This window comes from Onychomys torridus, chromosome 1, assembly GCF_903995425.1.
Source record: "Onychomys torridus chromosome 1, mOncTor1.1, whole genome shotgun sequence".
Lineage (NCBI taxonomy): Eukaryota > Metazoa > Chordata > Mammalia > Rodentia > Cricetidae > Onychomys > Onychomys torridus.
The window spans coordinates 30,091,645-30,107,140 of NC_050443.1; the positions used below are offsets into that span (position 1 = coordinate 30,091,645).

At 51.1% G+C, this 15,496-nt stretch overlaps 1 protein-coding gene across 3 annotated transcripts in view; it reads left to right on the forward strand.

Moving 5' to 3' along the window:
• The window catches only part of Sipa1l3 (signal induced proliferation associated 1 like 3), a 207,223-nt gene that overhangs the window by 126,064 nt on the left and 65,663 nt on the right, over window positions 1-15,496 (forward strand). For all 3 annotated transcript variants that reach the window (XM_036187739.1, XM_036187759.1, XM_036187749.1), the window contains 4 exons: window positions 5,620-5,808; window positions 6,414-6,588; window positions 7,739-7,842; window positions 10,557-10,714. In XM_036187739.1, the coding sequence (XP_036043632.1) occupies window positions 5,620-5,808; window positions 6,414-6,588; window positions 7,739-7,842; window positions 10,557-10,714 (626 nt within the window). The remainder of the gene's footprint in view (window positions 1-5,619; window positions 5,809-6,413; window positions 6,589-7,738; window positions 7,843-10,556; window positions 10,715-15,496) is intronic.

A 15,496-nucleotide genomic window follows, 5' to 3' on the forward strand; every position in this document is an offset into this window, starting at 1 on the left:
CCCTAAGAGTCTCAGTCTCTCTCTGTCTCTCTCTGTCTCTGTCTCTCTCTGTCTGTCTCTCTCTCTCTCTCTCTCTCTCTGTCTCTCTCTCTCTCTCTCTCTCTCTCTCTCTCTCTCTCTCTCTCTCTCTCTCATACACACACACACCATGCAAGCCAAGCCTTTGTCTCCCCTCACCTACATGCCGACCCTGGGCTCAGACCGCTGAGCTGCCCTGTGAGGCCCTCAGGCCTGAGCTCCCATCATCTGGAGTTGCGGGAGGAACAGTAGACTGCACACTTCCTCACTCCTTCCTGGGGCCCTTTCCATCATGAAGGCAGGGCAGAGACATACAACCCAAATCTTGTACCAGCAGCCCAGAAACCTACGCTAAAACTGCAGCCCGCTCACTGCCGGGCATCCACTCAGTGTTCGGGCGCATTGTCCCGGTGGTTCTCTCAGCTCTTGCCACAGAGGCCCCATTGTCACCTCATTGCACGATACTCCCAACGAGGACACTGGAGCCAGATAGAGAATTACTTTTCAAGGTCACCCCTTGGCAGATCCGGGATGCCCTGTTCCTGTCTCTCCTCACCCCCGTACCTTCTAGGCTGTCTGTCCAGGGCTGTTCTCCACGGGCCCCATGACTTGGACAGGTGACTGTTCCTTGTGTCTTGGTTTCTTCCTCAGTAAAACAGGCTTGGAGCTGTGACCTGACTTCTAGAGAGGTGGGGACAGGCTCTCACACTGAGGCTGGGAAGTGGCTGCACAGACTTCGGGGCTGGAGGAGCTCCGAGTACCAGATCCTGCAATACTAACAACCTGTCATAACTGTAACTCTTCCAGGAGGGCGGAGGCCATGATGGAAACTAGACAGATAGGGCTCAGTCCTCATGTCCACACACTCGCCTCTGGCCCTGCACACCAGAGCATGGGGCCCGGGCTGCTCTCCAAGACGGCAGCCTGGCCAGTCCCAGATGGCCTCCCCCAGCCGCCAAGCAGACAGGCTCCAGTGGGCCCATGTCTCCCAGCAGATGGCATGTGAGCTTCGGCTGAGCCAGCTTCCCACTGAGGCAGGAGCACCACACACCTGACCACTGGCTGCCCCGGGCCAGTGACTCCTCAGGTTTCCCAGCCAGCCTCCACCAGCTGGGCCAGTGCTCCTTGAGCCTGGCAAGTGGGACTTTTGACAGATTTTGGATTTTGTTGTTTTGTTTTCAAGTCAGGCCCTCACTCACCATCATGTCCAGTGCTGGCATGGAACTCACAGTCCCGCTGCCCTTAGCCTCCCGGTGCTAGGATTGCAGGCATATGCTACTGTGCCCAGTTAGGCTTTAGCTTTGATAGGCTTAGGAGTTTGGGGTTTTAGTTTTTTATCAGTACATACACACAGAGACATACATACATCCTAATGCTGATTGTTGGGACTTTCAATAATACATAAGGATGCAAAGTAGAGGGGAAGTCTTACAAAGTGAAGAAACCAGTGTAATTCTGTTGTGTGGTGGGATATCTGTGCCTAGTCAGCACATCTAGTTTTGTGTGTGCCTCCCCATATCTCTGATGCATCCTTTTGAGGGGTGGGAAGGGGGCTGCAGCCTCCTCCTTAAAGCATTTTAGGTTTGTAGCTTGTCTGTGGCTTTGTACATTTGACCCTTACCTGCCTTCAGCAGTGACTAGTGGATACCCAGCTCTGTGTGTGGACTTCTTTACTGGAGACTTCACCTAGCCCAGGTTGTCCTGGACTCTCCCTCCTATTCAGTTTCCAGAATATCTGAATTGCAGGTGTGTACAACCACACTAGGCATTCTTATCCCCATTTTGTCAATGAGGAAATATTGAAAGTTCCAGGCCAGCCAGGACCATATAACAAAACTCTCTATTAATAAAAATCTATATAAGTCAAATGCGGTGGGGCACACTTGTAATCCTTGTGCTTGTGAGGCGAGTGAGTTCAAGGCCAGCCTCAGCTATCTAGCCAGTTTGAGACCAGCCTGGGCTCCATGAAAGGGTTTCAAAAACTAAAAAGGGAAGGAGGGAATAAATGAGAAATTTAGCGATTTGCCCCGGGTTACAGAGCTTGGGAGAAGGTGAAGCTGGGTTCAAACACAGGCTGATAGAACCTCAAGTAACCTGAAGTCCCTGAAGGACTCCCACCACCCAGCACAAAGAGCAGCCAGCGTGCGAATGGGTTAGTCGTGGGCCTGACTCTGACAGATAGGCCCCTCTTTGCTTATGTGCCACCGTGTCCTTTTTACAGCTCACTTGGTTTTCACCCTCAGTACAGGGACACCAGATGTCAGAGGGCTCAGCAGATGACTCCAGCTGCTGGGGAGAGAATGGGCTGGCAGTGGGACAAGGACAGGGAGACTTGGGCTGCTGTGCCAGTGGGAGGTGACAGGACCAAGGCGTGGAGCAGAGAGGAGCTTCTCAGGACCTGCCAGTGCCCTGCTTCTCCTCCCCTGGCCAGAAGGAGGAACCGAGAGGTTTTCTAGTGCACAGCAGTGGGCAGTGACCAGGGCCAGGCGCAGCCACAAGCCACCTGCTGTCTCCAGAGCAGGTTTTTGGTCCCCACTGGCTCTCGCCTGCGGCAGAGAGTCCTGCAGAACAGTGTTAGGATACAAAGATGCTCATCCTGTAGATGCGTTAAGGAAACCCACAACCCCAAGGCCACCCAGCCTGGAGAGCAAAACCCCTGGCTTTCCATCGCTGCTCCCCGTGTTTCACGCTTGCTTTGCTCCCGATAAGAGATGTGTTTGTTTGTTAATGACCACGGCCAGAACTGGGAACTCCCAACCATGAGATCACTCCATTCCTTCTACACGCCTCTTGCCTGGGTCCTGTTTGGCAAGGGTGGGCTGCATGCCTGGCAGCAAATCATGGCATGCTTTTGCTGCTTCGTGTATCTGTTGACTTAGGAGAGTGTTTTTGCAGTTAACACTGATCATCTTTTGTGTTTAAACTACAGCTTGGAACAGGCCCTGGGGGAGGATTTTTTGCTTGTCTTGTGGTATTTCTTGTACCTTTCTGTACATTCTTGCTGTGGCTTCCACATACTCAGCCCGGCCTAGGGCCTGGCCTACCCTGATGGCTAGAATCAAGCTCCTGACAAGAGGACCTGGCTGCAGGGACTCTCAGGACTAGCAGGGTGTAAATTGGAACAACCACTTGGAAAACTACTTGGCAGTTTTCGTAAAACTGAAGATTAGCATGTCTGGGTGATTTAGCAATTTGTCTCCTAGGTATAAATTCAAAAGGAAATGTGTTTCTGGGCGCCAAGAGGTGCTTCTGTGGACGTTCCCAACAGTGCTGCTCATTTGTCCAGTGCTCAAAGCAGTTGTGCTCAGCAGCGCTGGGAAGGGTTAAGTCCACGGCAGCGCAGACTTTCCTCTCAGTGCAACGTGCTGGAATCCCATACACACAGTCCTCAGAGGAAGAAACCAGGCTGGCCACAGTGGCACACCTGTCACTCGGAGACTGAGACAGGATCTCAAGTTCAAGACCAACCTAGACTATAGAATGAGACCCTGTCTCAAAATGAGAGAGAGAGAAGCCAAGCATGGCAGTACATGCCTATAATTTCAGCATTCAAGAAGGAGAAACAGGAATCAGGAATTTGAGGCCAGCCTGGGCTACATGAGATCCTGACTCAAAAGGGGAGGAGAGGAAGCCAGATAATAGAATAGTGACTGTCAGCTGGACACAGGGCTCTGGATTATAGCACTTTCCCAGCAGGACCATGATTCCATCCCCAGCCCCCAAACACACTCCTGACAATAATAATAATAATAATAATAATAATAATAATAATAATAATAACAACAACAACAACGATAATGAAATAATAAAGTAGGAGAGAATAAACTGGTCCTGAAAGTCAGAATATCCAAGTGATCTGGGGGCACATGACTAGGTAATTAGCCTTTTGTGTGTATTGTAACAGTTACATGTGTGTAGACCGTACTAGATGGCAATTTTTTTTTCAAAGAAAACTATCTTGAAGGATCTTGGTAGTGCCAGTCTGTAGTAACAATACTCAGAAGGTAAGACAGGGGATCTCTGCAAGTTCAAGGTCAGCCTAGGTTACATAGCAAGACCTTGTCTCCAAAAATACAGCTCTCAGGAGACTGAAGGAAGTGGATCTCTAAGTTAAGGGCAAGCCTCATCTACAGAGTGACTTCCAGGACAGCCAGGGCTACACAGAGAAACCTTGTCTTGAGAAACAAACAGAAAAAGAAACTGCGAGGTAGGAACATCAGGACTCAGTTCATATGGCTCCCCTTTACACTGATGTCCCCAACAAGAAGTCGTGGGCCGATAAACGTCCTGACCAGACAGGATTCTTAATTCACTTCCTGACATTGGTCACATAGTCAGCTGTAGGAAAAGCTTGGGCAGTGGTGACATCTGATGAAGAGGTCTGCAGTGGCCTCTGACTAAACATTTTCAACCTTTATGGCATAGCACAGCCAGCTGAGAGGGTTTAAAGTATGTGTACATTCACATACAGAGACACATGTATGTATGTGCACAGGTGTGTGTCCAGCCCCACCCCAGACCAAATTGGAGTACCTGGTGATGGTGTTTTTCATGAAACTGCTTGAACAGCAAGAGCTACAATTCAAGACCCAGGCTGGCACCAGCTTCCCAGCCTGGCAGGTCTTGGATGTGGCATACGTGTGTACGATGTAAGCTGTCACAGGAACAACCGAGTCCCTCCTTTGTGGAGCCTCTTCGGTTCATCTGGGGTCCGGCTCCCTGTTTGACTCCCCTCCCCACCCCCCTGTCAGCTCTCCGGGGTCTTTGTTTGTCTCTGTACCTGAAATAGATTGGCACACAGGAGGCAGCAGCCAGCATGTGTGCTGAAGAAAAGAGTGTGTCATCTCTCAGCCTCCTCTTCACCATCAAGTGCCTGGTTTTGTCCCACGGAGGAGAAGGTTGAGGCTCAGGATCTCAGGGAGGAGATAGCATCTCTGAGTCCTTGCTCAGACTCTGTATTCTGCTTCAGGCTGCTAAGATCCTTCTCATCGTCCCCCTTTGCGGAGTGGGGGGGGGGGGCACTTTAGGGTTTAGGGTTTTTTTAAGACAACGTCTCTGGGCTGGAGAGATGGCTCAGAGGTTAAGAGCACTGATTGCTCTTCCAGAGGTCCTGAGTTCCATTCCCAGCACCCACATGGTGGCTCACAACCATCTGTAATGAGATCTGCTACCCTCTTCTGACCTGTAGTCATACTTGCTGTATACAAAATAAATAAATAAATCTTAAAAAAAAATAAAAAAGACAAGGTCTCGTGTAGGGAAGCTAGCCTTTAACTCTGTAGCCAAGGATGAGCTTAAACTACTTTCTTATCTCCACCTCCCAAACTAGGATTACAGCCCACCACACCCAGCTCTGGGTTTGGGTTTTTTTGGGGGGGAGGGCCTTGGGGGGGCTATTATTGTTGCTTTTTGTTTGCTTGTTTTTGAGACAGAGTCACTGTGTATCCCAGGTTAGCCTTGGCCTCAAAATCATCCAGCCTTGACCTTCATAGTGCCTAGAATTACCGAGCTATACCTGTTTGTGAAGACAGGACCCTTCATTTGCAGTAGCCCCTCAAAGCCCCGAGACGCCCCTGACCACCCCTTCTCTCTGTTGAGCAGCTCATCACGCTTCGGGGCTCCATTCTAGAGGATGCCACACCTACAGCCACCAAGCACGGGACGGGGCGGGGCCTGCCCCTGAAGGATGCACTGGAATACGTCATCCCAGAGCTCAACATCCATTGCTTGCGACTGGCTCTCAACACTCCCAAAGTCACAGAGCAGCTGCTGAAGCTCGATGAGCAAGGGGTGAGCCAGGGGCGGGGCCGCCTTCAGCCCTCACCGGGCAGCCTTCTGTCTCCATCTCCGCCTTGATTTTTAGCAAGTAACAGACTCACTTAACCAGATTGACCAACAGGAGGGAGCTATCCGCACATTGTAAAGGTACCAAGAGGAGTGTCACAGAAACAGCCTAGGGGTGAGGTTGACACCACAAGGCTTATGAAGAGGGAGAGAGTGCCAGCATACGAACACAAACCCACTCACTGCCATCTGGCCTGTCCATAGCCCCTGGCATTGCTTTTGGACTTCTAGACATGTGCAGACCCCAAGTAGCTGAGGTTTTGCTTTGGCACAATTTCAGTCCATGCCCAGTCATCTCCTATAGGAGCCAGCCTCAGCTCCCAGCTCTGCCTTGAGAACATCATACACTCTCTCAGCCATGTAGAGACAGATGACAGAGTGGGTACCTTCCTGTGCCTCTCTGGGACATGCCCCACACTGGTTCCTTCCCTACTAGCTGTGGCTTGAGTTCCCAAGTGGTCCCAGCAGTGCCTGGGCTCAGCACCTCAGGTCTCCCCTTGTCCCATTCCCTCCAACCTCCTTGGACCTGCTCTGCTCTTCTGCCCCCACAGCTGTGCCGCAAGCACAAGGTCGGCATCCTGTACTGCAAGGCAGGCCAGAGCTCAGAGGAGGAGATGTACAACAACGAGGAAGCTGGCCCTGCCTTTGAGGAGTTCCTGGACCTCCTGGGTGAGAAGGTCTGTCTGAAGGGCTTCACGAAGTACGCCGCCCAGCTGGACGTCAAGAGTAAGTGGAGAGCACTTGAGAGGCAGGCGGATCTCTGAGTTCCAGGACAGCCAGGGCCACACAGAGAAACCCTGTCTCAAAAAACAAACAGCTGGGTCGTGGTCGCACACACCTTTAATCTCAGCACTGGGGAGGCAGAAACAGGCAGGTCTCTGTGAGTTCAAGGCCAGCCTGGTCTACAGATCGAGTTCCAGGATGGTCAGTGCTGTTACACAGAGAAACCCTGTCTTGGAGGCTGGGGGGGGGGGGGGGGGGACCAAAAAAAAAAAAAAAGTTAAGTATCATGGGGCAGGTCTTTAATCCCACCCAGCTCTTAGAAGGCAGAAACAGGTAGATTTCCATGAGGTCATTCTGGTCTACATAGTAAATTTCAGGCCAGCCAAGGAATACATAACAAGACCATGTCTCGATGATAGATGATAGATAGATGGATAGATAGACAGACAGGCAGACAGACAATAAGTAAGTGGTCAGAGGGAGGCATCAGGTACTGCTTCAGGATGGAGCATTTCCCTAGATTCCAGCTCAGTGTCACTAAAAAACAAACAAAAACTTTAGGAGGGACCACTGAGGTGTCAAGGAGCCACTGCTTGTCTGCCTGGCCAGGTCTGGTGGTGCCAGGTGAGGGTGCAGGCGTGGAAGGTAAGCGGCGCTGTTAGGATCAGTAGTGCCCCCACTTGGGAAAACAGCACAGTGTGTTCTCGGGAGGTTTGAAGTCAGCCCTCATGTCTGACTGAGGAGCTGCACATGTGCTCTGTCCACTCTGCCATAGTCACCTGGAGGACACCAGGAGCTGCACAGGACTGTGATGTTTGCAGGGCAGGGACACAGGGCAGGACCACCTGTCATACATCGTAAGTCTCAGGAGAACATGTACTGAAGGATGCCTTTTGTGTGCCAAGTATTTTAAGAACATGGCAGTATATCAAGGGTTTGTTTGCATATAGTAAAAGACACTCAGCCAGGTGTGGCAGTGCGTGCTGTAATCAGCACATTATATAATGGGAGATTTCTTTTTATTTCTTTCATTTTAAAAGAGTGGTTGTAGGTAAAAGCATTGCATTAAAAACTAGCAAGCAGATGGCCTGTGGGATACGGCAGAAACCCAGGAGTTTAGGGACTGTGGTACTAACTGGTGTTTCTATCCCAGCGGACTCCACGGGGACCCACTCTCTCTACACGACATACCAGGACTACGAGATCATGTTCCACGTTTCCACCCTGCTCCCTTACACCCCCAACAACAGGCAGCAGGTCAGTGGTCCCCAGCTGGGGCACAGTTAGTCTCAAATCATTCACCCCCCCTTACAACTGGTGGCCATCCGCCAACCCCTCTGCCCAGTGATGGCCCTCTTGGCATGGTCCTGTGAATCAGATGGAGGTCTTAGAGACCCTCGGTACCATGGTCATTTCCCTGGGAGTTCCAGACAATGCCTGAGGTGATTTGATGCCTGGTACCACATCTTCCTACTGGTCCTTGGTCACCCTGCTTACCTCCAGCTGTTCCATCTCCCTTCGGGGTCTCTTGAGTCATCACCAGTTTTATGAATGAGAAGAGTAAATGACTCAATAAAGTTGACCACAAACTCAAACCAAATCGGCATAAGCAAAGCATAAAATGGGGTTATAGAACCCAGGGTTCTTGGAAAGGGCTGGTTTTAGGTATGGCTGGATCTAGAGGTTTGAGAATCCTCACCCTCACTGTTCTCTGTAGTGGCTTCATTCATAGATCTTTTTATCAATGGCAGAGATGCTCCCACAGTCCATGCTCTGACCCCACCTTTCAGTCACACCAGAAGAAAGAGACTAGGCCTGGGGTGGAGTGGACCCGTGAGCCAAGGCTGAAGTACATGGGCACCCTGGAAAGGGAGAATCGTTCAGGGGCCAGGGGCCAGATTCTGTAAGTCAAAACTAGTCAAATACAAGCCATTTCCTAAGGATACCCTAATAACACTCTCTCAAAAGCGTCGGGATTAAACCTGAAGTTGAGTTCCTTGTCCCCTGCCAGCTTTGTGACCACAGGAAAGTGATGGCACCTCTCTGAGCTGCAGGTCCTTCTACACAGTGACAACAGAGTCCTGATGATGCCTCATGGGTATTGGGAAAGGTGTTTGCTTCCATGCCTGGGCCCTGAGCATGAGGCAACTAATACCTGTAGAAAGCAGGGGGCCTGTTCCTGAGTACTGGGGCTGGAGAAAGCTTATCATGTAGAGTCAAAACCAGAAACAAGATGGGATCCTCCTGTTTGCCTTCATCCCTCATGACAGGAGACAGGTCACTTTTAACTTCTCTGAGCCAAGCTTTCCCATCTTATGAAAAGCAGCCATGTGCGTTATTGCCACTAAGGATTTGGGGAAGGTTCAGCAAAGTCATGAATTGAAGATGTCCCTGGGAGATGAGTCTCATGTGAGGTTAGCCACAGGAAGCAAGTCTTGTATTCAGCAACCTCAGTCATACAGTTCAGACACATAGAGAACTAACAAACAGGCCCAGAACTGGAGATGGCTCAGTGCTCAAGAGCACAGGCTGCTCTTCCAGAGGACCCAGATTCGGTTCCCAGCACCCACATGGTATCTTACAACTCCAGTCCCAGGGGGTCTGAAACCCTCTTCTGACCTCTGAGAGCACAGCACGTACATGGCACACAGATGTACCTGCAGGCAAAACACCCATACATATAAAAATAAAATATTTAAAAATCAGCCAACTGTAGTTAAGCACACCTTTAATCCCAGCACTCAGGAGGAAGAGGCAAGCAGCTCTTTGTGAGTTCGAGAGCGGCCTGGTCTACAAAGTGAGTTCCAGGTCAGCCAGAGCTGTAATATAGAGAAAACCTGTCTCAAAAACCAAAAACAAACAAAAAAATTTAAAAATTTTTGGTGCTGTGCATGTTGGCACACGCCTTTAATCTGAGCACTAGAGAGGCAGAGGCAAATGGATCTCTGTGAGTTCCAGGCTGGCCTGATCTACTTAAGGACTTCCAGGACAGCCAGAGCTACATGGAAGACCCTATCTCAAAATAAACAAACAAAGAATTAACAGGCCAGCTAAAATGGTTCAGGCAGGAGACTGCCAATCTCCAAATAAATAATTAAAACAAAATCAGGCATGGTGGCCAGCTCCCTTAGTGAGGCAGGAGGATCAGGAGTTGATTATCCTTGGCTGCGTATTGAGTTTAAGTCCTAGCCTGGGCTCCATGAGACCTGTCTCCCCCACCTCCCAAAAAAGAGGGTTGGGGTATGATCCCGACAAATCAATAAGAACTGTGAAGACACCCATTCGGGTCTCCCTTGGAGATGGATTCAGGGGAGAGAGGGCGTGGCTCCCTGGGCGCTCTGAGCCACCTGGAATTGGCCCTGCCTGCGCGTTGTGGTGAGACTGTCATTGTCCATGTGGCCTGAGCAGACCAAAGGCCACCATCCTGAGTCCTCCTGCAGTAAGATTGCCATGACTCCTTACATGTCAGGCAGCAACCAAAACAATATCCCGTTGTCTTGTCACTGAGACAAGGAGAGGGAAGGCCCCAGTGCCAAGTGTGGACACAAGAAAGCAGAGAGGCATGCTGGGGTCAGGGCAGGTCTTGGAGAGTTGCTAGAGATGACAGAATCCTGAAAAGTCCCAAGGAGTTAAGAAGGAAGGAAGCCACCTGGGGCTCTGGGGTAGCAGGGACAGCCATTCCACTGCTTGTAAGTGGAAGGCTTTCCTGGGATGTTTGAAGAGCTTCCGGGCCTGTGTGGGGAGGGGAACAGGCAGTGTTAGAGGCTAGGGGCCCACATGTGGGGGCTCCTTGGCCTTGTCCATGCCCCTGAGTAAGAAGGAGCCAGAAGGGCTCTGAGCATCTGGGGACAAGGCCTGGCTCCAGTGCTCACATGCGCCCTCTGGTGGGAGTGGGCATGGGGAGCCAGCAAGGCAGTCTAGGTAGGATTCCTGGAGCTGGTCTGTGACCCTTACCTCCTCTCTGCTTCCAGCTGCTGAGGAAGAGGCACATAGGGAATGACATCGTGACGATCATCTTCCAGGAGCCAGGCGCTTTGCCCTTCACCCCTAAGAACATCCGCTCACACTTCCAGCACGTCTTCATCATCGTCCGAGTCCATAACCCCTGCACTGAGAATGTCTGCTATAGGTATGGCCACCAGTGTCCTGTCCTATGCTTAGCCAGGCCCTGAGAGGCTGGGGAGAATGTGCCCCATCACAAATCCCACTTCACCTCACTTCCTGGCTCTCTGGTTCCCATCAGAACCTATATTTCTTGGAAGTTTCTGCCTGTAAATGATAGAAACCTCACATCAGTCATTCACAGGAAGATACACTTATATGTGTTGACTCTTGGGCATATCACAGGAAGGCACAGCTGGGTGTTCCATGGTCCTGGAAGGAGCTTCATTTTCTGGCCTCACTTGGTTTAACACCCTCCTGGCTATAGAGAGGGAAAGGTTGATTGGACCGGGGGTGTAGCTCAGTTCATAGAGAGTTTGCCTAGCATGCACAAAGATCAAACATGAGTTTGATGCCCAGCACTGCATGATCCAAGCAGAGTGGTACAGTCCTAAAATCCGAGTGTTTGGGAGGTGGAGGTGTAGGCAGAAGTTCAAGATCATCGTCAGCCCGGGCTTTGTGAGACCCTGTCTCAAAACAAGGGAGAAGGGGAAAGAGAGTGAGCACACGTTGCTGAGCCTTGCCCAGAAGCTCTATGGAGGCCCTCCGGCCAGGTTGGAGTCCCATGCCACTTTGGGAGCTAAATACCTGGGCTGGCACCTGGGCATAAGAACAGAGAGGCCCAAGAGCAGACCTGGGAGAAGCTGGGGTGGTAGCTCCCCAGGACCACCTGTATAAGTGGCCCTGCTTGTAAGGTAGAGTTGAGAAGTAGGTTTAGGAAGGTTTTAGGGACAAAGTCTCTTTGTATAGCCCAGGCTTCCTTCAGACTCTTAATCATCCTGCCTCAGCCCCTGAATGTTAGGATGACAAGCATGTTGACTCGGGGGTTGTAATTCACACATAGACATGTAACCTAGGTCCCAAGCCTGTTCTGGGCCCTCTCTAACATCAGGGCTTCCCCAAGTACGTGGCTGTCCCCCAAAGACAAAGGGGGCTTGAGACTAGGAGCAGGACAGAGCTGGATCCTCGAAAGCACCCCACCTCGCAACCCAGGCCCAGGCCGTCAGCTTGTCCCTGCAAACGAGGGACCAAAGCAGGCGTACTGTTTCCCATTGTTTGAGCATGGTATAAAATGCAAAGAAGAGCCTGCAGCTGAGTCAGACCTGCCCAGCCAGCCTCACAGAGGCTGTTGCTTCTGTGTCATGAGTCCATGTAAATCGTCTTCCATGTTTCAGTACAAGTGCTGGCTGGCTAAGAGCCTCTGCTGTATAGCCTAGAGGCTTCCACTCAGCAGTCTTAAAGGTCTTCGCATACCAGAACATGGCATGCTTTTCCTTTCGTATGACTACCAGACATTCCACTGGGTGACAGTTTCCCGCCGTCCTCCAAGGATGGACATTTGGGGTTGTTTGCTGGCGCCTGCCGGAGTCACTGCAGCCGGCATCAGGTATGTAGCTGTCTAGGAAATGGCTGCCGTGGATGTGGGAGGGCGAGGACCCCTGCCTGTGTGCACTGGCGGCCTCAGTGGAGCCAGAAGCATTTACTAATTTGGTTTCAGCATGCAGCTGTAGCTGATGTGAACTATGCCGGATTCATTGCCCGGTGGCTGCCAGGGACCAGCACCATCAGTCACTCCCCCGGCCCAAGGAGCGTCCTACAGCAGCTACCGGATGCTGGCTGGCTCCTTAGCTCTGTGGACTGAGATGGCTTAAATGAGTCCAGGGCTTAACAATTGGCTGTTTCTGAGCACCTGAAAGGTATCCCTGGCGACAGAGACAGGCGTTCACACACGCCTGGGAAGAGGAAGCAGTCTGCTTGTGCCTCCGAGGTTGGCAGGAGGGTGGAGGCGGCCCTTCTCCCCTTCCTCCTCACTTCTCCGCACTGTGGTTGGAGAATGGCACAGGATAGGGGACCAAATGCAGGGACTTGTACATGCTAGGCAAGCACTTTACCACTAAGCCCTTGTTTTGTTTATTTCTGGGCCTTGTTTTGTATTGATTTTGAGACAGTTTCACTAGTCCAGGCTGGCCTCAAACCCATAGTGAGCCACCTGCCTCAGCTTCCCAAGTACTGGGATTATAAACACGAGCCACCATGTCCAACTTAATATGTCAAAGCACCCGTAACTCAAAATTTCTTCGGTGTTTGGGGGCACAGTGAGTTGGTTGTTTGGGCGTACATGTGTGTGTCTTCTGGCGGTTGGACATAGGGCTTCCCTCAGGCTAGGGAAGTGCTGTACCAGTGCACTATAGCCCCAGACATGCCCTTGGCCTTTCTGAGGCAAAGCTTGGCTATATAGCTCAGGCTAACCTGCAGCTCAACTACATATCCCAAGCTGGCCTCAAACATGTGATCCTCCTGCTTCAGCTACCTGCGTGCTGGGGTTCTAGGGGTATGCCACTAAGCCCGTGCCCTTCCTCCTCTCTATGCCTTCCTCTCCTGCCTTGTAGTCCCAAGAGCCTGCCCCCACCTCCCACTTCTTCAGGCAAGCTCAGGCTTGGTCTCCAGGGTGACTTCTTCCTGATGCACAGCCCTTTCCTGTTTTTTACAATTTAATTTAAAAAGACTTTTATTATGCAATATTTTAAACATTCTGAAGAGTGCAGAAAATAATGGAACAGACACCCATGTGCCCGCCAGCAGATTTAACAGATGTTAGCATTTTGCCTTCCTTGCTTCAGTGTTCCCTCTTTTCTTTATTTTTAAAGAAAGAAAATGTTAGCAATACAACCACAGCTGTCCCTTACCAGCTCGAAGGTACCCACTCTCTGGGGAGACCTACTCTTCCCCAATTGTGGGAAGAATCCTGAGGCCAGCCTGCCCTGCCCTCCCTCCTCACCTCATTGAATTTCGTGTGTACGTGCATATATGGGCATCATGTCACCCAGGCTAACTTCAGACTCTCTGTGTATTCAAAGATGGTCTTGGACTCCTGATTCTCCTCCCTCCACCTCCCAAGTGCTGGGATTACAGCCATGCGCCACCATGCCTGGCTAATATATCAGAAGACTTTAAAAGGCTGGCAATAAAATGTCCTGTCCCGCACTCTATAGGCACTGACAGAACCATTGTTGAATTAGTAATTGCACATGTTCTAGAAGCTCCTGCTGAGCACTAGCGAATCAGAGGCCTGGTGGCCACACATCTGGTTGTGCAATGAGTTCTCATCTTTTGACATTTCTTCATGGCCACCAGCATCTTCCCTGAGCCTGTGCTTATAAACAAGCCCAGCCCTACTGGCTAAAAGTGAGGGACCAGAACCTTCAGCCGCTTACAGTTTTATGACTTAAAACCATGAGTCAGAACCATGAGGAAAGCCAGCCTGTCACTGAGCAGTTGAGTACCGAGGGAAATTGCAAGGCTCTTCTTTTGTGTATCAGCTGCTCCAGTAGAGTTGCAGCAGCAATCCTGGCTAACCTGGCTGGCACACTGGCACTACCCTCTGTGGTCACACATACCATTGCTTATTGGAGGAAATCATCTTCCTGTCTTTGGGCTGGAGAATCCATTGAGCCCAGGGGGTATGCATGTGGCCCTTCTACGTAGAGGCACACTGTACAGAGAATGGTGGAGATGGAAGGCAGGAGAAGACTTATCTTTGGGTCTCTCCACCCTTGCTCAGTGCCACATCAGGCAGCCACAGTGATCTTTGCAGATGTACCTCTTTCTGTCGAGGACCCAGCAAGAGGCAGAAGCTGCTGCTGCCACTGCCCACCAAGGATTTAGATGAGAGACTCACAGAGTGTGGGTGGCTTAGGGGACTAGTGGGAAATGAAGCATCCAGACAAGGAACAGCAAGGAGCCAGCACTGCCTGCCCCAGGCTTGACACAAACAGTTTCTAGAAGCTGGTGAGAGTTTGGCATTGGGAGAGGGCCACCTCGGCATCAAGAGCCACAGCCCTCAGCCCTTGCCACTATCGTAGCCTGGCAGGGAAGGAAAGGAGAAAAGTGAATATAGTTGTCCACTACTTACCAACTGGGACACACTCTGAGACGTGTGACCTTGGATGGTTTCCCCATTGCACGGGCATTGTAGAGGGTGCTTACACCCTGATGTCAACAGGCAGTACAGTACATGGAGTGACACAATGTAGGGGGCCTCCCATCACATCATTAGGCAGCACAAGGTGCACCCCAGCATCTTTCCTCCTACCATCAGCCCCCTTAGAAGCCTGAGCTTGTGGGACACCTCCAGGGCCAGGTGTGGCCCTCCCCTGCGGGACCTTCCCAGTGTCTTCCTCCTTGCTGCCTGGGCTCTGACTCCTTCTGCATGTACCCTTTCCCACTGGGGCTGCCCCACATGCTGTTACTTCTGTCTAGTGTGTCCCCGTGTCATGTTGGGATCCCCCATCCACTCCCTCCCCACCCCTGGCCATCCTGACGACCCTTCTCTGTCTTCATCAGTGTCTGTTCATTTGTATGTTCAGTCAGCAGCTGTGGAAAGATAGGAAGCGCTGTATCCACAAAGCCAATAGGGGCATCCAGGAAACTCTTGTCAAACAGATGGGTAAATGTTACACCATCTCCCTGTCAGGACAGGGGAGGGTGCTGAGGAGGTCGGCCAAATGCCAACAAGCATTGTACTGTGTTTGGATTACACAGGGTATTGTTTAATCTGTAGTCTACTTATTTATGCTTTTGAGACAGGGTCTCTTGAGTCCCAGGCTGGCCCCGAACATGCTGCATAGCAGAGGACAACCTGGAATTCCTGATCCTCCTTCCTCTACCTCCTGAGTTAGGGGATTACAGGCATGTGCCACCACATTAGCTCCAGATTTCCAAAATAATCTTTGTTGAGGTGATTTGCAAA